The sequence below is a fragment of the Phoca vitulina genome, unplaced genomic scaffold (genome assembly GCF_004348235.1).
Source record: "Phoca vitulina isolate PV1807 unplaced genomic scaffold, GSC_HSeal_1.0 scaffold2, whole genome shotgun sequence".
Taxonomy (NCBI): Eukaryota; Metazoa; Chordata; class Mammalia; order Carnivora; family Phocidae; genus Phoca; species Phoca vitulina.
The window spans coordinates 75573646-75597879 of NW_022589705.1; the positions used below are offsets into that span (position 1 = coordinate 75573646).

At 50.0% G+C, this 24234-nt stretch overlaps 1 protein-coding gene across 5 annotated transcripts in view; it reads left to right on the forward strand.

Moving 5' to 3' along the window:
* The window catches only part of CSMD2 (CUB and Sushi multiple domains 2), a 583106-nt gene that overhangs the window by 198812 nt on the left and 360060 nt on the right, over positions 1-24234 (forward strand). For all 5 annotated transcript variants that reach the window (XM_032388322.1, XM_032388331.1, XM_032388357.1 and 2 more), the window contains exon 5: positions 4238-4445. In XM_032388322.1, the coding sequence (XP_032244213.1) occupies positions 4238-4445 (208 nt within the window). The remainder of the gene's footprint in view (positions 1-4237; positions 4446-24234) is intronic.

Sequence of the window (24234 nt, forward strand, 5' to 3'; positions counted from 1 at the left end):
CCAGAGGCAAAGGTATGTTGTTCTAAAAGACGTTTCTTCGGGTGAAACTTACACCTCACATGGAGAACGAACTTGGCAAAGCCCCTGCCTCAGGCGGCGGCTGTGTGGCGGCTCCTGGATGGCAGAAGGCATTTAGGGCCATGAGGGGCTGCACACCACCCAGCCACAGTGACCGAGCAGCCTCTGCCCAGGCTCGCTGCCCACAGACATGGCCCCTGCCCTCATGGAGTTTACAGTCTAGACATTAAATAAGTGACATAACCCATCAATGAATTTGGGGAAATGATTCATTATGGGAAAGTATGTCCTGCTCTGAAAGCATAAGATGGGGAGAAGGGGTTTCTGTATCTGGAAAGATCCTTGAGGAAGTGACACTTAGACTGGGACCTAAAGGCTGAGGAGGGGCCAGCCAGGCCCAACGAGGTAGGGAAGAAGTTTCCAGAAAGAGTAACTGGCACTTTCCAGGTCCTGGAGCAGGGAGATGCTTGGTACATCAGAAGAGCTGGAAGGAGGCCAGTGTGGCAGTGGGAAGTGGGCGGGGAGAGACTGGTGTGAAGTAAGGCCCCGTACGTCTTTATAAGCCACAGGATGTTCTACTCTCATGAGTGACAGTGGGAGTTATTGAAGGTTCTTATAGAGAGGAGGGGTGTCCTCAGGTCTGTGTTTCCAGGATCACTCAGGCTTGTGTTTGAGGAATGACGGGCTGGAGCAGGAGGGATGTTTGGAGACCGGGGGGAGGCCTCAGGGCTGCGGCTGACTTGGACGGTCACGTGGCTTCACGTGGAGCAGGTGCAGGGCAGATGTGAGGCCGGGTCAAGAGCTACTTACAAGGAAGGACGGGGTGTGGTCTCCGGCTGGGTGTGGCATGCAGGCGAGGGGGCCGATGGCCCCAGCCCTCTGGCACGAGGCACTGGGTGGGTGGTGCCGACACTCCGGGAAGGAAATGCCGGAAGGTCAGAGTCGGTGGGCGGAGAGCACGAGGGTGGGCTTGGGTGGCTGAGTCTTGCGAACAGTGTAGGATGTCTGCTTGGGTTTCTAAGACCAGCACCACACAGACGCCTGAGTCACTGTCTTCCCCATGACCTGCTCCCTTCCAGCACGGCCGGCTGCTGCGCTGACCTGGACTCACAGGCCCGAGGAAACGGGACAGCGTGGACCAGGGCTTGCCACTCTGTCCCGCACTCCTGACGCTGCTCCCTCACCCCATCCCCCCACCCGGAGTTCCCCTCCTGCCTGACCCCGACCGCTCTTCCTTTCAGGGGCCTTTGCTTCTGCCTGCTGATCATTAAATGTCGCTCATCCTGGGCCTTCTTTACTCCCGTGGAGCCACCGCTGCTCTTCATCCCGCTGACTCCCAGCCTCGCAGGCTCCCGGGCTCGTGCTCTCTGGGCACTGCACCTGTTTACCCTCAGCAGCTCATAATCAGCATGGGAGTGCTGAGGGCCATCACTGTCTCGCAGAGCTCCTTCTCTCTCGCCCCCTCCCCCGCCTTTACCCAAACAGCATCATAATGCTGCCCTGTTAGAAACCTCCACCTCCTCCTTCCCTCCTCCTCTCCCTCGCTGGCCACTCCCGGGTGGAGACCATGTCCTTTCTCTTCTTCCCTGCCTGGCTCCTGAATCCTTCTGTTCCTTCTCTTCCTCCCACTGGCACTGCCACTCATTGAGGCTTTGATGGTTAGGACAACCTCTCCACGCTAAGAGTTCGCATTTGGAAATAGGCTCATTCTCTTGAAATAGACCTTGACCCTGTACAATGACATTAATCAGAATAGTTCAGGACCCCCAGATAAACTCACCTTAACCTCCATTCCACACTGCTTCTGTATATGCAGCTGTCAGCTCCGTCTCTCCACCAGGACATCCCACATATACACTCAGCCCTGGAATCCAAAACTGGACTCCTGCTTGCCTTCCCCACCACAAGGTATCCCCCTCCTGGGTTCCCTGTCACAGGAGGTACATTTCATTCATCCAGATTCTCATGCCCCAAACCGGGAGCTCATCCCTCCCAACTGCCAAAGCCTATAGATTCTGCTTCTTAAATGTCTCTGAAATCAGTGCTCTTCCTGCAGTCCCCAAGGTCTCAGCTCCGATCTCATCTGGCCTCCCCTGGACTTTGGTGACTATGTCCTACCAAAAGCATCCTGCCCACTCCCCTGACTCAGACCTCCTCTGTGCCATGGCCCTGGTGATCTTTCTAAAATGCAAATTTAATCATATTCCTTCACTACCTTTGATTACCAAGATGAAGTGGAAGGAAAAGGAGAACTTAGTACTTGTTGGGCATCTACGTGGGCCAGCCACTGGCTGACACTAGGCACTGTCCCATTAACGACCCCATTCAGTTATCCCAGCAAACCATCATACAGGAAAGCCAAATGAAGCTGCCAGAATTGAAGCTGGGGAATTGTGGAGGCTGAATTCAGATCTAGGCCTTCCTGACCCCCAAATCCATTTTCTTTCCAATATAGTCCGCTGCTTCCAAATCTTGGCCCAGCGTTCTCTGTCACGTGGCTCCTTCTCCATTGCCAGTACTATCACCCACCATTCCTCTCGGTTCGCTCTGTGATAAGCCATCTACAACCACTTATCTTAAGCATGCCATGTGCCTTTGTACTTCTGGGCTTATGACATTCGTCTCCCTGTTTTCTTAAATGCCGTTCCCTTTCTTCTCTATCTAGAGAACTCCTATTCATCCTTCAAAACCTAGCTCTAAGGGCATCTCCTCTGTTAACTTTTCCCAAACTGACTCACCCAAGCAAAGTAATTTGCGGTTTTATCTATGTCCTCCACGTATGAACCGTACTCCTGGGAGATGGGAGACTGTATTGGTTAAGGGCACAGGCTCTGGAATCAGGCTTGGAATTTCAGCTCCTTCAGTCACTGTGAGCTGTGTCACCTGCAGCAAATGCCTGAATCTCTGCGTGCCTTGCTTTCCTTACCTGCAAAATGGGAATGATACTTCACAGGGTCAAAGTAAGGACTACATGAAATTCAAAGCATTGTTAGAATGGTGCCTGGTGTAGTTTAAGTGCTCAAGAAATATGAGCTTTCGTTATTGTCACTAGGCTGCCTCTGGCACACGTTGGAACATGGCTACTGCCTTTCTCCTTCCTTCCCCACGTAGTCCTGCCTCTAACAACACATGCTAAGTGTACTATACTCGCTCGCGTGCATCCAGGCTCCAGGACAACAGGCTTGGGGTTTGGATGACTTCCCCTACACCGCCCAGCTAGTGAGCAGCAGGGAAAGGATTCAGATTGCCGTCTGCAATAATTCAGACGCCAGGCCTCTTAACTATTCTATGTCAGAGCATGTTCCCCAGATCATTTTTTTTGGAACATCAAGCCTCAAATGGGGTTTCAGCTGGAGTGTTGTGACTGCCAGGTTGTGTGGCAGGAGGAGTAAAATGTGGTCCCTGCCCTTGGAAGTTCCCAGCGGAGCTCAGAACCGGTGTGGCAGACAGACGGATGAACGGGTCACTTGGACAAGGCAATGTACCACCGTGTCTACTGTCGGACGTGTTGCGGTGGGAGCCCAGAGGAGAGAGCAGTCACTAAACAGTGGAGGGCATGAGGCTCTCCCAAGAGGCAGCATTGGAGTCGGGCCTCAAGAGGGCATCCTAGGCCAAGGGAGCAATGTGAGTGAAGGGCAGCAGGCTGACCGTGCATGGCGTGAGAACAGAGTTGGCCCACAGACAAGGGTAGGACGGAGGATCGCAGAGGTCTGGCCAGGCAGCTCTTTGAGTGTCGCCCCAGGGATTTGTGTTGAGTTTTCGTTTTGTTTCCCCACATTGGAGGCTTCCTAAGATCAGGTGGGAAGAAATGTTCTGTTCCCCACAGTGGTGACCGTGGCAGTAAAGCTGAGTCCTTCTTTGCTCATGGCAGAGCAGTACGTGTGGTACCCCAAAGGTGTGCTGAATGTCAGAGTTCAGTCCCGGCTCAGTGGCTGTGTGACCTTAAGTAGGTGACATAACCTCCCTGTGCCTCAGTTTCCTCGTCTGTTCAGTGAGAACAGTCAGATCTGAAATTCTCAGAACAGGGCCTGGTGCATGGTAAGGGCGATGGAAGTATCTGGTGGCGTTATTCTTAGGCCAGGTCAGACGCGGCTCTCAGCCCATCTTGCCTGTGTGTCCCGTGCTGGGACCCTTCCTGCCTGTCATGGGTGAAGCCCACGAGTGCCAGGGCCTGAGAACAAGAACAGCTCACATGAGCCCCTTGTCTTTGTGCCCACAGCTGACGATGCCTGCGGGGGGACGCTGCGGGGTCAGAGTGGCATCATCTCTAGCCCCCACTTCCCGTCGGAGTACCACAACAATGCTGACTGCACGTGGACCATCCTGGCAGAGCTGGGAGACACCATCGCCCTGGTCTTTATCGACTTCCAGCTGGAGGACGGTTACGACTTTCTGGAAGTCACAGGCACTGAAGGCTCCTCCCTGTGGTAAGCACACTGCCCTGCCCCCTCCCTGGTCCCCAGAAACCGGGGCTCACCCGGATGCACACTCTCCTCAGCGGCGGGGCCTGCGCTCGGAGACCCCTTTGCCACATCTTGGACCCACAGTTGACGATTGTGGTTCTCATCGTGATGAAAACTCACTGCATGTTTTCAGAGCCGGGGTCCATTTTTACAATGATTTTGGTATCTGAGTTAAAGTATACCCTTGCTGAAGAATTTCGTGTTGGGCCTTGGTGGAGTGACTTGCACTGAGGCTAAAAATGTCCTGTTTCTCAGGCCATGGGTCTCAGTGCAATGATTGAAGTACAGCTGCAATTGTGGAGGGCATATTCTAGCATCCAACAAAGGGAACAGAATCGTTAAGTGGCAGTTCCCAGGGCCCTGCACCGGCAAGGCATTATGTCTGGGTTTCTGATGGGAAGGACTAACCTTCTCCCTGTCGTTCTGGCTTGCTCTACTCGCCATGGAGACTCTGTGTTGATGGGTTCAGGAGGAGAAGGATGACACGACTTCTCAGCCTTAATTGCTTGTAATGTCCCAGACTTATACCCTTAGGACATGCCCGAGCGGAGGTTGGCTTCCAGAAGTGTCCAGCTTCCTGTTTGGGTGACAAGCCTTGAGTGGTGGTATGGGGTTAGAATATTCTCTTGTCGTCTCCTCATGGCTGTGTTATCAGGATGAGGGCGCAGGGGGACCTGTGTCCGCACCTCAGGTGCCCACAGAAGGGTGTGTCAAGATGTGCTTCAGATAAGATAGGGGACATCTTGCAGGCTTCATTGCGGCGCAGGGGAGGAGGGCAGAGGACGTGTCCCCAAGGACTCTGAGAGTCAGGGGAGGACAGTGCCTGGGAAGGAGACGTGGCGGTCAGTGTGAGTGGGAGGAAAGGAGGGGGAGGAAGCAAACAGGAGGTAGGGGCACATTTGTTGAATACCTCTTTCAGACAAGGTGTCATGCTACATGGTAGAAACATCAGCTGTGTAAGACAAGGTCCTTGGAGGGTGAGAAAACCAGACAAACCCACAGTAGGAACCAAGTTTGACTATTTCAGGGAGATAGAATGGGAACTGAAATCCTCCCAATATGGACTTGGAGATTTGGGGACCGGTGTAGCCCCGAGAACTCAAATGTCCTGGTACAGTGGAAGGCAATCCGACCTGGGAGTCAGAAGATCTTGGTGTCATAAGCTTGTTGAGTGAACTTGGCCAGATCATTCACTCCCCTGGATGGGGAGTTGAGAAAAGCACATGTGAGCCAAAAACAGACAGCTGTGGGTAGGTGGCTGTTCGGTCAATAGTCTGGGGCAGCGGCTGGACATGTGGTGCTAGGAGTGGGGACGAAAGCCTGGGTGCCCCTCTTCTGCACTGGGACCCCAGTGCCCTGCCAGCCCGAGGCCCTCCCTCCCCCTGCCTCTTTTTGTTAAATACCTGTTTTTGTGACTGTAAATGTAACACATCTGCTTCTTACAGAAAACATAAAAAGACATGGAGAAATGAATAGGAAATATTAAGAGTTTGATGTACTCCCCTTCGGCCTTTTTTTGCTTTGCTTGGATCAAGCTAGCTGGCTATTTATATATGTTTTAATATTACAAAATTAGGATCCTAAACTCTATCTGTGGTTATATATTTTTAAGTTAGCATTATATAATGAAAATTTTCCCTATATTATTGCAGATGCTTCCAAAACATAAGAGGCACAATAATAGCATCATTTGTTGAGCATTTGTTATCAAGGCATCGCAGGCTGGTTCTAAGCTCTTATGGCTGGAATTTCATTTCTTCCTTATAGAAACTCTGTGAAGTAGGTAGCATCCTTTTCCTCCTTTTACAGATGAGGAAAATGAGGTCCAGAGAGGTTGTGTCACTTGCTTGAAGTCACACAGCTAGTAAGGAGCAGAGCCAGGATTCGACCCCAGGTCAGTTGGACGTGGAAGGCCATCACTGTAGCCATGACAGCACGTTCCATCACACACCTCACGTTTGCGAAGGGTTGCCACGGCTGTGGGGCATTTCCTCGTCAGACCGACAAGGGTTTACTCATCGGATCTCTTATTAGGTCGTTCCCAAGTTCTTGCTTCTGTAAACAGTTGCCAAGATGAATAGGCCTGCCAGTTCTGTCTCTTTTAGTCCCAAAGCCTCTTCAACTCCCTTGTTTATCTGTGGGCCAAATGGTCTCCCACAGCTTCTGCCCCCGCCCAGGTGTGAATCCACACGTTGTCCAAACTTCTGGAGTGAAACAAATCTGAAAGACTATTCCTTTTCCTATTAAGTCACTCAGTGGGGAAGGAATTAAGCAGAGGAAATCGTTAGGGGAGTCATTCAGAGCTCTTTGCTATAAGATTAAATTATAATTATTTACAGGGTTGGTGTCACCATTTCTAGGCAGGATGCATTTGTTTTTCTAATTTATACTTGCATAGCAATTATGGATAAACAAACTTGGAGGTTCGGGATGTGTGTGCAAAGGACTCGCGCTCTCGCCTGCCCCTGTCCTTTATGGATCCCTGGATTCCTGTGAAAATGTGATGCTGCTGGTTTATGATGATGCTGCTATATATCGCCGTGCATTAAGATTTTAGGATGTTTTCTTGAGGTCTGTGCCAAGTCATAGAAAGACTACAGATCCTGTTAGAAAACATGAATGTGAACAACTGGGCATCCCTTCACCTATTGAGAAGATAGAGGCAGCTTTGAGAGGAAAAAAAAAAAAAAATCTACTATCTCTTTCCCAGATAGCAGATTCCCACTGATTGAGGATGGGGGGGGAGGCATGGGATGTTCCTGACTCCGTTTCCCCATTCTTCTCCTCCCCCTGTGGGATACAAGCAGGAGAGTTTTCATTAGGGGTTCCGGTTGTTTGGATTTCACCGACCAGTAAAATTTCCAAACAATTAGGGAAATAGAGGGTTGATCATTTTTTATTTTGCCAGGTAAGGACATTAGGAAAAAAAACCTGCCAACTCCTCAGAACATTATTTCATAAAACAAAGGACAATTCAAAGCCAAAAATGTGGCAGGATATAATCAGTTTGTAGCCTTGCGCTGGCACAATGAAAGACGGGGTACGAGGGAGCACAGAAAGAGCGGCGAGCGCCCGGAGCAGCGGAGCCCCGAGGAGCACCTACATCAGTGGTGCTCTGCGGCTTCCTGCTTCCTGGTCCGTGACTGGCCACTGGGAGCCCGGCAGTCCACGCTTGGAACAGGAAAGGGCTGTTACTATGGTGAGCACCAGACCCTGTACCTCTGACGTGTCCAGAGATCCCCAAGTATTTTAGGTGTACTCTCTCTAGTTAATTGCTTTTTTTATTTTTATTTTTATTTTGTGATTGTCCATGAGCAAGAGCTGGGTTTGAACTGACTGAGAGTTACAATCCAGATAGTGTATTTGGTATTCCTCCCCCACTACACACACACACACACACACACACACACACACACACACACACACACAAACACATATGCACACGGCCAAATCACCACCATCTACGCATCACCAAGTGAACCGCTATTACACATACATACTTCTGTCTCTAGTTCACTGAACTCAGTTCGGGGGCCAGATATTCTCTCACTGATCCTTCTTGGGGGTGGTGGGTCTTTGCTCTGCTCTGACCAAGTCAGTGGCTGTATCCTTCATGGAGCCCCATTCCTTCCCCTCAAATTCTATGAAAATACTCTCACCATTGCTAAAGTTCCTCATGAGACCCCCGGACGTTTTCAGATGGCTAAGACTGGGCAGGTGTAAGCTGGGGTTTAAAAACTCCGTTGTTTAAGACCCTGGGTTCTGTGTCCCTGGAGGGTATCAGGATCATGTTATAACGAGTATAAGCAATTGCCAGCCCAGTACCCAGCCGGTCTCTCCATTGTGGGGAAAATCAGTGAATGAAAGCTCTCTGAGAAGACAGGAGAGCCAGAATTTCTCCCCTCCTCCATCTGCCTCATGCTTGACACTGTCCATTTGAGTCTCTCTAGGCTCTTCCTCTGGGCTAAGGAAGGAGAGAAAGCCAGACATGCCCTCCAAGAATAGGAGAGAGGTCTGTGTATCTTGGCATCTAACTGGGGAGACAGCAAGCCTGGGAATCAGACAGATTTGGGCTCAAAACCCAGATCCACCTCTTAGTAGTTGTTAAAACATATTTACTTACTTCTGAGTCTCGGTTTCCTTCCACATCTGAAAAACGGTCCTCATCATACCAATCTACAAAGCATGTTCAAAGGGCTGGGCATGTAATCTGCTGCCTGGCTCACAGCAGGCATAATACTCCTGGGCTGGGGACCAGAGTCAGGGGCTCCCCCTTTGAAGGGAAAAAGGTAAGATGAGGCATGTCCAGCAACTCAGAGCCCTGGTGGCTCCATTCTCGGTGATCCCACCGAGGCCGTTCTTCCCAGCCCGCCAGCCCAGCGGCATCTCACTGGCAGGGAGACACGGCCCGGTCACTCCAGCTGACTCAGCTCCTGGGGGAATTGCCTGGAAATCCAGGTAAGGTGAACTGGCAGAGAGCCCCTGGGTCAGACTGGAGGATGCCCTTGCAAAGGTCAGAAGAGAGGGCTGTCTTCCCAGAGCCACATTTTGTGAGCATGTCGCGGGCAGCATCGCCTCTTCTTGGCTGGACCCAGCCCCAGACTCGCCAGTGAGCTGCCTTGTTAGAAAAGCAGAAGAGGGGGGCCTGGGTGGCTCCGTTGGTTGAGCATCAGACTCTTGATTTCGGCTCAGGTCATGATCTCACAGTCCTGGAATCGAGCCCCACATTGGGGTCCACACTCAGCAGGGAGTCTGCTTGAGAATTCTCTCTCCCCTTCCTTCGCCCCTCGTTCTCTCTCTCTCTCTCTCTCAAATAAATAAATAAGTCTTTAAAGAAAAGCAGAAGAGGGAGGTGGACCAATGTGGTGACAGTGGCTGTTCTGGGCAGGGCTAGGAGTGGGGGGACTTGGCTGGGGGTCAGGCACAGTGCCTGCCCAGAGGGGGCCTGCAGAGTTGGGGAGAAGGGGCAGAGAGTCTGGAGAAGACATTTAGGAGACCATTGTCCCAGACCCAGAGGGGAGGCACATCTCTGCCTGGCACCCTCTCGCTGGCTCTAATCGATGATGCCGCAGAGTTCCGTTGGGCCTTCCTCTCTCCTTTGCTCCTTCTCTTTCTCTGCTTCTCTCCTTCCCCCCAGGGCGGAAGGGGGGGGCAGTTTCCTCCTGTGGCAGGGACGGCAGGCAAGGCCTGACCCATGCTCAGAACTTAAGCCACCTCTTCCCGGGGGCCAGCCAAAGGGCCAGCCGCAGGGGTGTGTTTGTGGCGGGAGCTCCTTCCCACCTGTGGGATTTCTGTGCAGATCCTAGAACCGCACCCCCCCCCACCATCTTCTTGATTGTCACCTCCGTGGCCAGTCTCTACCAGTGATTCCCAGCTTCTCTTCCCTGCCCCCTTCAGTATACTTGGACTTCCATTCTTTGTTTCACTCGGATCATTTGCAATTTTCCTGCCCATTCTCTATGTCCCCACACCCCTAGCCAAGCCCCCATGGACCTCTATGTGACAGACTTGCCTCCACCAAACCTTTGAAGTAGGGAAGGAAAGGAGGGCATGCTGCAGGGCTTCAGAAGAGGATGCTGCCCTCAGGTGGGAGGACCAAAGCCTCAAGGCAGGGGCTGCATTGGAGACAGGCTTCGAAGGGTGGGTACCATTTGGATATGGGAGAGAAGGGGACAGGGAGAGCATCATCCTAGGCTGCTGCTGGGCATCCTACCCAACATGGGAGCTACCCTGATCCCTAAGGTACAGGGCAAGGAAGTGGTCCCAGGACTCTCTCCACAGTGCACCCACCCTGGGGCTCTACCATCTGCCTCTGAGCCTCGGCAGCCCCTCCTCCTGGAGAACAATACAAGAGAACCTGCTGGACTGTCTGGATCTCCTGCCACCTGGGGCTGCCCAATACTCTTGGGCTGTTTCTAGAAAGAGAATTTCCCTGGAGAGCAGGTTCAGCCTCCTCTCTGGATCCAGCTTTGAGGGTTTTTCTTTCCTTTGGTCCCCTTCCTTTTTTGCTTTTGTTTTTATAGGTGGAGGTACAAAAGTTCCCATCCACTTTACAGACATTCAGTTTGATAATTTTGCTAGCAACAGTCTTTTTCCTCTTTGAAAGACTTTGTTTTAATTATTAAGCATTTTACCCATGAAATTTGAGCCAACTAGAACCATTTGATCTCAGCGACTTTTAACTAGGTATTTCATTCAGGAGTCATTAGATCCAGATATAATTAGAATGAGAACAGCATGCCAACGGGGATTTGTTAATAATAACTATTCACTTATTTACTCATTCACATGTACTTCATCAAACCATTGGTTTAGATCATTTACGTTCTTTGTTACTTTTCCCCTATTTATTTTCGGTAATCATTTATTGAGAGCCTTCTATGAACTAGGCTCTCCTAGGTGCTGGGGAGACAAAGACACAGGCCCATCCCCCAGGAATTATTATCCCCTCCACCGATGTTTATGTAATAGCCATGCATCATGCCGGACCCTGGGGCTCACAGTCAGGGCGAAGAGGCAGAATATAATTAAATGCTTGACAATATCCTATGTTAGGGGCTTTTCTAAAAGGTGTAAAGAAGCTCCCGTGGAGACTGAAAAGAGAAATGTAATAGTTAGCATTCTTTTGGTTCAAGAAATAGAAACCCACCTCCAGCTGATTCAAGCTAAAAAGGGAATGTGCTGGCTTCTGTAACTGAAAAGCTGAGGGATTGGCTTCAGGGACTGCTGGATCAAGGTATGCAAATAATATCATCAGACTCTATTTCTCTCCCTCCCACAGCTTTGCTCTCTTATGTGTTGGCTTCCTCAGGCATGCTTTCCCCATGATGGAAATGCAGCTCCGTGCATTCTGTTGGTTTAGCAATCCCAGCAAAAAGGAAGTTTCTCTTTCCTGGTGGGTCCCACAAAAGCCCTAAGATGCACTGTGAGTGTTCTCTCGGGCCAGGCCTAGGTCACGTGACTCTGTCCTGCTCAAGCTCCCAGACGGGGAGTGGAGGAGGGTGGTTCACCAAAGGCAAACTGAGTCACAGAGAAGATGAAGTCTTCCTGTCATGATGGGCTGACTTTTGAATTCAACTGAGTTGCAGGAGTTTACCACGGTCTCGGAGCAGGAAAGGGCCTGGGTGTGTTGGAGGCGCTGCAGGGGTGTGCAGGGTGAGCGCAGGGAGAACATGGGTCCGGGAGAATCTTGTCCCGTGTTCAGAAGCTGGGAGAGAATTCCAAAGACTGTAACAGGCTGTGGAAGTGTTCGAAGCGGAGAAGTAATGCAATTACTCTGAATTTTAATTGGCTCCGACTGGAAGGCTCAGAAACCAGCGATAAAACTGTTTTTGTGACCACCCAGGCAAGAGATAATCCAGCCTTGAATTAGGGCAGCTGTGAAGGGATGGAGAGGAGGGGGTGACATCAAGAAACATCTCAGATGCAGAATCAGCTGCTTTGGGGGGTTCATTGGAAAGGAAGAATGGAGAGAGGGGAGAGTCTGTATTGACTCCCAGGTTCCTGGCTGGATGACTGTGGTAGGATTGTCTACCAAGCAGAGGGACACAGCAGAAGGAGCAGGGCTTGGGGACAGGGACACAGGTGCCCTTGAGTGCTGACCTACAGGCTTTTGAGGCTCTCTAGTGGAGATGGTCAGGGGGAATCGATAGGAAGGCCTGGAAAATTTGGAGTTGGGCTAAATACCATGGCAGGGCCTTGAGAAGCCATCGTCAGGAGGAACGCCAGCACCATCATCCTCGGCAGTGTCTCCTTCATCATCATGGTCACCCTTACCGACTCCATCTTTATTACCAACACCTTCCACCATGATTTATTCATTCAAGCAGACTACTTAGGGCTTCTATTGCCAACCTTGGGCTTGGCATGGGAATACAGTACTGGAGGAGGCAGATAAAGCCTCTGCCTTTGTGAGACTTCTGGTCTACTTGGCAGAGATTGACATTAATAAAATCACAAAATAAATGTAAAATGCACTTGTGTTGAGTGCCACGAAGGAAATGAACCGGATGAGGACTAGGAGCAGTGGGGGCCCTATTAATATGAAATGGTCAGGGGAGGCCTCTTGGAGGGGTTCAGATTTAAGCTGAGACCTGACTGTTGAGAAAGAGCCACCACAGGAAGGACTCAGGGATCAGCATTCAGGGCAGAGGGGATTGCACCTGTAAAAGCCCATCATCACAGCGCCCTATATGTCCTTAAACTTCATACATGGGAGTGTCATGAGCCTAATGCCTGTCCTCTGGGATTTCGGTTTGTTTGAACATCAAGAGCAAGGCAGGGTCAAGGTCTCAAGCTGGCAGAGAAGCTCAGGAAGCAGCTGAGATGGTGCATGACCAAGGCTGCTGAACCCAGTGGCACTTGGAGCGGGGAGGGGGATAAGCCTATTCCAGCCGAGACACAGAACCTCCCGCCTTCCTGTGGGGTCCTGAGGCCCTTGCTTCACCCTCCTTCCTGCCACATCACAATGCTTTCAGCCACCCCAAGAAGCTGTTCTCTTCTGATGGAGCCCATGAAGTTGCATCTGTTGTATCCATCAGGAGCCAGGCCATAAATAACCAGCCCTTTAAAATCTCATCTCCCCTCTCTCCCAAGAGTTGGAAACAGCATTCCCAGCCCCACTACTGAGCAGTAGGAAAGGATTAGTGCCCTAGCACGCCACTGGCAGAACACGTCTGCAGAGTCTGGGCCAGGCCTTTTGCGCTATCCACGGAGCACCAACGTGACTTCCTCGCTCCCCTGAGCCTCTGAGAACTTGCTCTCAGAAAGAGAACAAAAGCCGCAGCTGAAGGAGCAGGAAGTGAGCCGGGGTTGTCCACTGTTGGCACAGTGGCTCAGCTCCAGAGCTTGTGATTTGGCCAAGTTCTCCATGTGGGAAGTGAGGGTCAGGCAGCTGTCCTGCCCCCCGTCGGTCTGACTGCATGCAACAGGTTTGTACTAAGTACGTCGTCTGCGCAGGGGCCCCAGGCCAGGAATGGGAAGGGCACCAGACAACAAGATGCTCTTTTCGACCTCTCTCTCTTGAGGAGCTGCCAGATGCCTGATGGTGCCGCTAAGGCAGATGGAAGGAACTGTTCTGGGCCCTTCCAGAGACCTCTCATTCTGGCAAAACCTGCCTTCCAGAATGACGTCAGTTCATTCAGAATGTTCAAGACCCCAATCCTGGTCTCTGTTTTCATGAAGCTTGGCCATAAAAGTTTGTTCTACTCAAGTCTTGGCCTCACTTATCCCATGGTTCATCTTGATTTTGCCTGTCTCTTGCTCCTACAACCTTTTCTGGCTTCCTGAGCCTGACCTAAGCCCTTGGTTCTAACCCTGAGCCTCTACTTCCTTCATCCCAGCTGGCCCTCATTTGGTGGCTGGGGGCCCAGTGTGTGACACTCCCAGACCCACCAGGGAAGCAGGATTCATACAGAAAACCAGCATTTGACAATCTGAGGAAATGGCCGATGATCACTGTTGAACTCAGCAGATTTCATCACCTGGGAAGCAAGAGGGCCAAGTTGGCTTGAAAAGTGGGAGGCTTCAAGGAGAACCCTATCCCCTCTGGGAAGTTCTCATCCAAGGTCTCAGACGAGTGATCTGCCTCGAAGTCCTCTCTCCGCATTAATTCCTCACTTACTTCTCCATGGCTCCTATCCCCAGCCTTCCTCTGAAACCATTCATACTAGGATCATCATCAGAGGCCTACCCCTCACCCCAATGCTAACCACTTCCAGTGCCAAATCCATGAGACGGTCTTTAGGTCTCCTCTTACTGGCACTTCTTCATTCCCTTACCTTGTTGGTTATTCTCTCCTTTTAGAACATTCTCTTTGTTTTATGCTGCTCTCTCTGATGCTTCCTGGACCTCTCTGACCATTCCTTCTCTGTTTCCTTTGATGTCCCCAAGACTCTGCTCTTGCCTTACTGCTCTTCCCATTCCATACGCTCTCCTGGGGTACTCTTATCTGCTCTCACGTTTCAGGTACCACCTGTTTTTTAGAACTCCCAAATCTGGCTCCCCAGCCTGGCCTCCCGCTGAGCATCAAACTGTAGAGCCTACTAGCTGTGGACGTCTCCACCTTGATGTCCACCAATGTCCCCGAGTCAGCATGTCCCAACGTCACTCATCATTGACTACTAAAATGGGCAGAGTTTGTTTGTTTTCTTAGTTGATGGTGTCACCTTCCACCAAGTCTTCCAGAAATCTGGGAATCCTCCCTGTTCTTGGAGTTCTCGCAGTGTACCTCCTATAACATATTTTTCCCTCTTTATTGCCACTCCCCCAGTTCAACCCCTCATCTTTTCTTCTTTGTGAGTTGTAATAACCTCCTGACTGATCTCCCAGCTTCTTGGCACTCTTCAATTCATCCTCCCCACTGGTACCAGAATGGTTTAATTAAAATGCAGCTCTAACATGCTAAGCCCCAGGCAAAAGCTTTCGATCATTTTCCATTGTCTGTGGGATAAAATTCCAGCCACTGATAAGGCCCTGTTTGATCCAACCCTTGCCTGTCACCCCGGCCTCAACTCTTGCCACTTCCTTCTTTGAGCTTCATTAACCTTAAAACTCAATGGTATAATACCTCAAAGGTTTCTTTTTCACTCATGTGACCTGTCTGCCATGGGTCAGTCCAGAGTGGCTCTGATCCACATAGTAATAATGCAGGTGCATATCCAGGCTCATAGAAGTTCCATGGTCTTATAGATGCACCATCTGGAATGTGTGGCCTTCTCCAATGCCATGGCAGGGAAGAAGAGTGGAGAACCTAGGACGCGCTTTTCATTGCCCCGGCCCAGGTCCGATACATATCACTCATGTATTTCATTGGCCAGAAATCACCATGTGGTCCAGCCTAGCTGCAAAGGAGCCTGGAAACGTGATGAGCAGATGAAAGGGTTGGTGAGTCAGTATCTCTCTGCCACACCTCATATTTCAGTGGACGAGATTTCCAGGCTCCTGTCAAAGGCCAGCCCCTCCCTTTATGTTCTAGACCTCCTATTCCCCAGACTTTTCTGTTAAACTCATCTCCTTTTTCTTGCATCCATTATTTTTTTCTTCTCTCTTGAACATTCCTAACAGCATAGAGACATGTTCTAGTATCCACTGTCTAAAATCAAAACAAAAGCAGCACACCCCAAAATCCCATTACTCATTCCCACGAAGCCGCTGCCAGTTATTGGAAATGGACCCTTTCTGTGTCTGCCCCACCTGCCACTAAAGCTGACCTTGATAAGATTGCCAGTGACCTCTGGATTGCCAAACCCAGTGTTGCTTCTCCCTTGTCACCTGACTTGGCCTCTTGGCAGCACACAACACTGGTCATCTGTCCTTGAACTGTCCCCTTCCCTTGGCTGTCATGGAGCCGCACAGCTAGCCACCTGTGGCCAGTCCTGCTCCATCTCCTTGTCTGTCTCCTCCACCTTCCAGCCTCTGGCCTGCCCTCACATGTGGACTGCCCGGGCTCCTGGAACCCTCTTCTCCATTTACTCTCTTTTCCAGGTAACCTCAACAAATCACATTTTGGCTTTCATTATCATTTATTTCTATGCCAGTGGCACTCAATTTTAATGTCCAGGCTGGAGGGACCCTCTGGGCTCCATGTATATAGTAACAGGAATCTCAAAATTTTAACAGGAATCTCAAAATGAACACTTTGAAGCAGATTTTTTTTATTGTGGTAAAATACACATAAAATTTGCCATTTTAACCATTTCTGAGTTTACAATTAAGTGGCATTAAGTACATCCACGTGGTTGTACAACCAACACCTCTCCATCTCTAGAACATTTTTCACCTTCCCGGACTGAACTTCTCTGTCCCCACTGAGTAACACCCCATCTGCTCCCGTCCTCTGAGAACCACTTCTCTGTCTCTATGAATTTAACTGGTCTAGGGACTTCATATAAGTGGAATTATACAGTATTTGTTCTTTTGTGTTGGCTTATGAACCACTTAGATTGTTGTCAAGGTTCATCCATATTATAGCACATCCCAGAATTCTCTTCCCTTTTATGGCTGAATAATACTCTATGGTATTATATACCACATTTTGTTTATCCATTCTTCTGTCCATGGACGTTGGCTTCTCATTCTCTCCTCACCCCTGACCTGTCCTCTGCCCAGCCTTCTCCAGCTCTGTCTGCTCCCAAGAGGAAGCTGTCCATGCCCATTCTATGCCCCAGTATCTCTGGCTGTTCAGTGGCCTTGTCCCCCTGCTTCTGCCCCTCTGTAACCCATTCTCCATGCAGTAAGTTGGGTGACTGATGTTTATATACATCAAATCATGTCTCCCTTGTTTAAGGCTTGCTAACGACTTCCCATTGCACTTAGAATAAAATCCTACAACAAGACTCTACGTTGTTGGGTCACTGCCCACATCCTTGACTTCCCTCCTACCACTCACGCCCCTCACTGTGCCCTGGCTACACTCGCCTTCCTCCTGTCTCTCGGTGGGCTAAGCAGGCTTCCTCCTAGGCCTTCTGCACTAGTTCTTCCCAGGGCTTAAGATTCTCTTCCTTCAAAGTTTTGTTTGTTTGTTTGTTTTTTTATGGACCCAGCTTTTTTGAAATGCAAAAGTTCAATTTAAATCTTCCCTCTTTAGGGGCACCTGGGTGGCTCAGTTGGTTAAGCGTCTGCCTTAGGCTCTGGTCATGATCCCAGGGTCCTGGGATCGAGCCCCGCATCGGGCTCCCTGCTGAGCAGGCAGTCAGCTATAGTTCTCCCTCTGCCCCTCCCTGCTCATGCTCTCTGTCTCTCTCAAATAAATACAATCTTTAAAAAATAAATAAATAAATCTTCCCTCTTTAGAAAGGCCTTCCCTATGCACACAATCTAAAGTAACCCTTGCTCACTATCCCAGCATCTGGTTTTATTTTAGGCATTTGTCAATACCAGATATTTTCTTGCTTGCTTACATATGTGTCTCTTTTCTTTGCCCTTCCCCTGCCCCTCCACTGCCTGCAGAACCTTGAAAAGCCCCAAATGCAGCGCTTGGCACTTAGTAGGTGTCCAAGATTGGCTTGTTAGGAGGAAAGACCTGCTTCTGTCTCACCAGTACCAATGTCCTGTGGCTAATTGCAAAGGTTAACATCAAGCCTCTCCACCAAGTATTTTAAGTGATAACCTTCTTGGGGGACATTTGCAAATTAGCCCTGACTCTTGCTGATTATTCATCCTAAACTCAGTCTGATTAATAATTAATCAGCAAACTGCTTGGCCAGAGCAGGCTGATCAGTGCTAGAAAGGATCTTAAATTATGCGAGTCACTTGGCCAGTGTTGAAAAATAAAAAGCTCAGCAGTCGACAGAACTGGAGAGGTTTGATTGCAATGTGAGTGAGGTAAGTTTTCTCGCATGTTTGTTTTTCTTTCTGTCTTTTTTTTTTTTCCTTTTGACGAAGAAATCAATTAGGCTCCAACTTGCAACCTCAGAGAGAGACTGAGTAGCACAGAAATAGAAATGTGTTAAATATCACTTTCTTTCTTTTCTGTTCCTTCCCTTCAAAGGAGTTTTTGGTCTGGGAGACAGAGGTTAAAATTAGCCAGTTTGTTAAGCAAATGGGTGTCTGGCACCTGATGTCAATTTCTGCAGCCACCTGGGTTCCAGCAACGGCCTTCGCCTCCTCTGAGCAGTGGCACGCTGGGCCTGGCAATAAGGAGGTGAGAGATTTGATGGGCACTGCTCACTGCCTGCCCCGGGCGTGGGGCAGAATCAATTTGCCAGCAACCTGTCCCACCAGGAGGCCTTCTTGTACTCTTTGCCTCCCACCTACAAACCCCAGGGAGACAGGAGAAAAGGCAATCAGAGGGTGATGAACGGGCTCCCCATTGCCAGGAGTGAACTCAGTGACCGCCGGGGACCTTTTTAATCCTCAGTTTGCAGCCTCCACCCTCAAAGGCAGGTCCTGTGTGTGGCTTCGTCTTTCTTCCAGATGCGCCTTCTGGTCATTGGAGATATGGCTGTTGGGGAGACTCAGGGAAAGCCAGAGGGGGTCTGCTAACATTGATCTCTGGGCCTGAGAAAAGGTGCAGGGATACAGGATTTAGCGAAGTTAGTGCAGCCCTGACATTTGTCAGAACCAGCAGGGGTGGGCGCCTGGGCGCCTGGGTGGCTCAGTCGTTAAACGTCTGCCTTCGGCTCAGGTCATGATCCCAGGGTCCTGGGATCGAGCCCCACATCGGGCTCCCTGCACCGCGGGAAGCCTGCTTCTCCCTCTCCCACTCCCCCTGCTTGTGTTCCCTCTCTCGCTGTATCTCTCTGTCAGATAAATAAAATCTTTAAAAAAAAAAAAAAAAAAAAAAGAACCAGCAGGGGTGACAAGACAACACCCCAGACCAACTGAGTCAGACTGCCTCAGGGTGGTACCCAGGTAACCATATTTTCAAAGCTCCCCGTGGGCTCTCTGTTCATCAAAGGGGAGAATCACGAACTGATGGAGCTTGCTAGGCTTTTAGGAAGGAGGTAATGAAGAACATCAAAGAGGGAAATAGGAAATGGGCTTCTCCTGGGTTGATTGTCTTCCCCAGAGTTGCCTGGAAGTGTTTAGAATGCTGAATCCTGGGTCCTACCCTGGCCTACTACCTCTGAAATTTCTGAGTGGTCTAAATTCGGGATTTGTAATCATTCTCCCAGGTGTTCGGAAGCAGATGACATTTTCAGAGCCACGCTAGACCTAAACAGAACCAACCTTTCCAGAGCAGCAATATGGAGAGGGTGGACTTTTGCCTGTTATGAAATGATCCATCTTTTCAGGAATGGATCCATTATCGGATTTCTTGGCATGGAAATCCCTGGGTTACGTTTGACGTATATGTCTGGTTATGGTTATGTTCCAGTTTGGGCAAGTGCCTGTTTTACATAAAATGAGGCACACTGATCCCTAAATACTGTTTTTTATTAATATTTTTATTAATTTATTTAACAAATGATTTTTCCTGCCTACTCTGCGTCAAGCTCTGTGATAAGCCCTGTGATTATGATGTTGAACAAGAAAGTCTCAACCCTCTGGCTTTGAAATACAGCCTCACCTCCTAGTCTACCTGGGATGGGCCTATGCAGTGTCTCCTTTCTGAAACCTTGAGACATGCTGGCCTCTCTGCCCCCGCCACCCCCCCACGCCCACTGGGCTCCTGCTGCACTGGCGTAAGCCACTTAGTTTCTCTGGCATCCTTCTTCCAACAGAAACTCTTAAAAAGCATGAACTTACCCATCATCTCTGAATCAAGTCCTGGCAACAGACAAGGGCAAAGATTTGCTGACAGTTTGTTGAATAATCAAGAGATTATTTGCCTGTTTATTTTTTTTTTTTCTATGTGATTCCATTTATGACTTTTTTTTTAAATTTTTTTGTTATGTTAATCCCCATACATTACATCATTAATTTTAGATATAGTGTTCCATGATTCATTGTTTGTGCATAACACCCAGTGCTCCATGCAGAACGTGCCCTCCTCAATACCCATCACCAGGCTAACCCATCCTCCCAACCCCCTCCCCTCTAGAACCCTCAGTTTGTTTTTCAGAGTCCATTGTCTCTCATGGTTCTTCTCCCCCTCCGATTTCCCCCCCTTCATTCTTCCCCTCCTGCTACATTCTTCTTCTTCTTTTTTTCTTTCTTAACATATATTGCATTATTTGTTTCAGAGGTACATATCTGAGATTCAACAGTCTTGCACAATTCACAGCGCTTACCAGAACACATACCCTCCCCAGTGTCCATCACCCAGTCACCCCATCCCTCCCACCCCACCCCCCACTCCAGCAACCCTCAGTTTGTTTCCTGAGATTAAGAATTCCTCATATCAGTGAGGTCATATGATACATGTCTTTCTCTGTTTGACTTATTTCGCTCAGCATAATACCCTCCAGTTCCATCCACGTCGTTGCAAATGGCAAGATCTTATTCCTTTTGATGGCTGCATAATATTCCATTGTATATATATACCACATCTTCTTTATCCATTCATCTGTTGATGGACATCTTTATTTGCCTGTTTATTTGTCTTGGCATTCGTGCTGTTACCAAAGGGCTCTGAGACAAGGCCAGGTGCGACAAGTGCCATATGCCTTTCTTTTGGGTGGTGGTGAGGAGACGCTGAGGCTCGAGGGTCTCTTGATTGCCTCCATGAGCCTGTTGGTTCCTGTGCTGAATGACGTCTCACATCTCATCTCGTTGAATTTTCAGTACCATCTGCAGGTTAGGTATTTGCCTACCTACCTTGCAGTTGAAGAAACTGAGTCTCAGAGGCTTCGCCTTCTCCTCCCCTGCACACTGTCCTCTTAGGCTGGGTTCTTCCTATTCCCCTCCCTCTGGATCCTAGGCCAGCCACTCCCGGGACCCTATCTTGTCCTTTGAGCAGGTGCTGCTATGGTCAGTCTGGCCTCTTCAAGTCTGATTATCTCCCTCCCTCTTGCCTTAACCTACCTTGACAGGTGTAATAATCCTTAAGAGGTACTGCGTGTCAGGCCCTGTACTAAGGGTGTCATGGGCATTATCTCATTTAAATCCCGACAAAACTCTTGTGAAGGGATGTGTCATCCTCCCTGTTTTTCAGGTAGGAAAGCTGACTCTAGGAGGTTAAGAAACTGGCCAGAAGTCCTACAGCTAGTAAGCATTTGAGCCAGGAGTTGGACCCCTGTTCTCTGGACTCTAAACCCTGGTCTACCCCCACCTCCCTCTCTCTTCTACTCCTCTGAGCTCTGATTCCTTTCCAGTTCTGACCCTATTGTTGATGTGGCTTTTTGGTTTTCTCTTTATAAGTCACAGGTCCTCTCTGCCCTCCCTGCATGAGTCCTGGTGAGTCCATCCTGGGTCCCAGCCCACAGAGAGCAGCCCCTGCCCACCCCACCCTGCAGGTGTCTCCAGGATTCTGTCTCCTCCTCATGTCCCAGGATAGTTGATCTGCAGCAGGTCCCTGGCCTTTGAATCAAGCATTCAGTTTTGCCTTGAATGAGGCTAGAGTCTTCTCTGTTCCTGTGACACGCCATTGAACCTTGCAGGCTGCTCCCCAAGTAGGGGGTGGGGGTCACGTGGTTTCTGCACAGTGCTTCTCCCACCTCCCAGGTCTCTCTCCTGATGGTCTACGTCACCAGCTCTGTGAAGTAGATATGAAACCTCCTTGGAGGATGTCTGTGACAGGTCCATCTAGAGGATGTTTAGCAGCAGAACAAATAGGCTAACTCCCACGCGAGGTGCGTGCTGGGTTCCCAGGGGGCTTGGTCCTGCTCCTGGGATGCCCATAGTCCTTCTGCATGATGTCATGACTCCAGGTGTCCCTGGCCCAAGTGGGGAGGTAGCCAGGACTTGGCCTGTCATACCTCCCGCTCGGCTTCCTGCGCCCAGGTCTGCAGAGAGGCCCCACATCTCTCCTCCAGCATCCTGGGAAAGATCCCCAGGACTCCCGGCTCACAGCGTGGAGTAAGGGAAAGAGCATGGAGTTAGGAGTCGGCGTTGGTTCAGTGCTGGCTCTGCTGCCAACACCCACGTGGTCTAGTTAACTTCCCCTCCCAGGGCCTTACATAGAGTCACAAGAAGCATTTGGCATGGAAGACTTTGAACAGGCCCAGCTTCCCAGCTTTTAAATCCGCGTATGTCCTTTCTCTGACCTTGCATGGCTAAAGCACCTGGAAGGGCCTCCCCTGCCCCACCTGCTGCCCCAACCTGCCCCTGTCCACACTGCACCTCCCGCTCCACTCCGACAGCCTCCCAGCAGACCGCCAGCTCGCACTGCTCCCTTCAGTGCCTCCCGGGTGCTGGGGGGCTCAGCCTCTGCAGCTGGTGGGTCAGGGAGGCAGCCGGGGCCTGGACCCAAGCAGGACAAGAGATTGTCGTCACGGTCCAGGCCAGGCAGCTCTGAGGTCCCAGGGCTATTTTGGCAGTGCCCTCGGGGACAAACAGAGAAAGACAGGGAGGAACAATGTGGCTTTGACACTTCCTCTGAGCAGGGTGTTCAGTGTATGAACCTCAGCTGCCCCAATTTTATAATGTAGGGGGTGGGTCCTTTGCACCCCTCCTCACCCCTCCACCTGCTGGGAACATGCATCTCGGTGCACAGAGACTTCCTAATTTCTCCTGTATAAACACAGCACCACCAAGTCCCTTCCAACAGGGTCCACGCCTGCCAAGGTGATTTTCCTGGAACTGGGAGGGTTTTGTTGTTGTTGTTTTATGTATTCGATTATTTACTTATTTATTTATTATTTATTTTTAATGTTTTTTAATTGAAGTATAATTGACATACTATATCCTGTTAGTTTCAGGTGTATATCACAGCAATTGGATATTTTATATGCATTATGAAATGATCCCCATGATAAGTCTAGTTACCATCTGTCACCATACGAAGTTGTTATAATATTATCGACTCTATTCCCTAGGCGGTACATTACATCCCCATGACTTATTTCTTTCATAACTGGAAGTTTTTTACCTCTTAACCCCCTTCACCTATTTTACCCACCCCCCCCACCTCCCCAATTTGGTAATCAACAGTTTGTTTCCTGGAGGATTCGAGGAAGGAAAGACAAGGACTCCGTAAGCGCCAACTGCACATCAGGCATTGACACTGATTATTTCCTTTGCATCTTTAAGTAACTGGGAGAAACCGAGACTCCACGAGTTTCCGTGCGCAAGGTCACGTGGGAGCTGGGAAGCTGCAGCTTGAGGACTAGGGTGGGAATTCCAGGCTGGGTGTCATGGAAGGTCCCCCGGGCCCCCAGCCTCGGCTCCTGTTCTCCCCCTCGTGCTGCCTTTGTCCTTCGGGCTGGGCTCGGTTGGAGCCACCAGCCAGCTTCCCAGCTGCCAGGCTCATGGAGGCCTCCACGTACCACCGGCTGCCTAGAAGACACGCCGTGAGCCCGGGACAGATGGCCAGCCGCCTCCCCCCGGTAGGAGAGCCCTGTCACTGCAGACAAATGGCCCGTGTCGTTCAGCCACGTCTTTCTCGTTGCTGGTCTGCGGCCTGAGTTGTCCAGATAACCTGTTCATTTAGTGTTGTCTTGAAGGACGTCACGAAGGTCCCCGGGCAGTGACAGCCCAGCCTTTGCCCCAGCCAAGGAGAGACGCAGGCAGGCCTGCTTCCTGACTTGTGTCGGCTGCCCGTTCAGCTCTTGCAATTATCAGAATCTGTCAAGCTCCATCAAGTGGCGTTTTTCACATAAAGACACGTGTCCCTTAGGCCTGGCTCCGAGCTGGGGATGACATCCTGGATGTTAACGTGGCTTCCACCAGCCATCTCCTTCACAACCCCTGCCCATGGATGCCACCCTCAGCCCCCTTCAAAATGCCCCCAGTCCCCCTGCTTATAATTACCCTCTTCAACCCCCCACCCCTACACCCGGTGCCTTGGCAAGTAATTACCTTCCAGGGAAGTTAAGTCTCTGACGACTCCTAGCCCGGCTGGAAAAGATTCATTATTCTGTATCTGGAAATAACCAGGCCCATCAGCACAGGGCTGAGATAACACCAGTGTAAAAGTTCTCTATTCAGGAGAATTAATTAGGATTCCTTATTAAAGATCCCATTAGGCAAAAGGGCATTTTTATCTGTGATAGTCAGCTGCTCCTATTTTTCTAAAGCTATAACTCTAAGTTTTAAAAAAGAGAAAACCAGGGGCTGTGTTTTCCTCTAAAATAATTCAGTGTCAATTATGTCTTCATCAGGATGTGAAAATAGATTTTCTCATTCAATTTGCAATGCTTTATCTATTCAGAGTCTGGTAATGACTCCACTGCATCCCTTTAGCAAGAACCACAGCCCCAGATGGGTATTT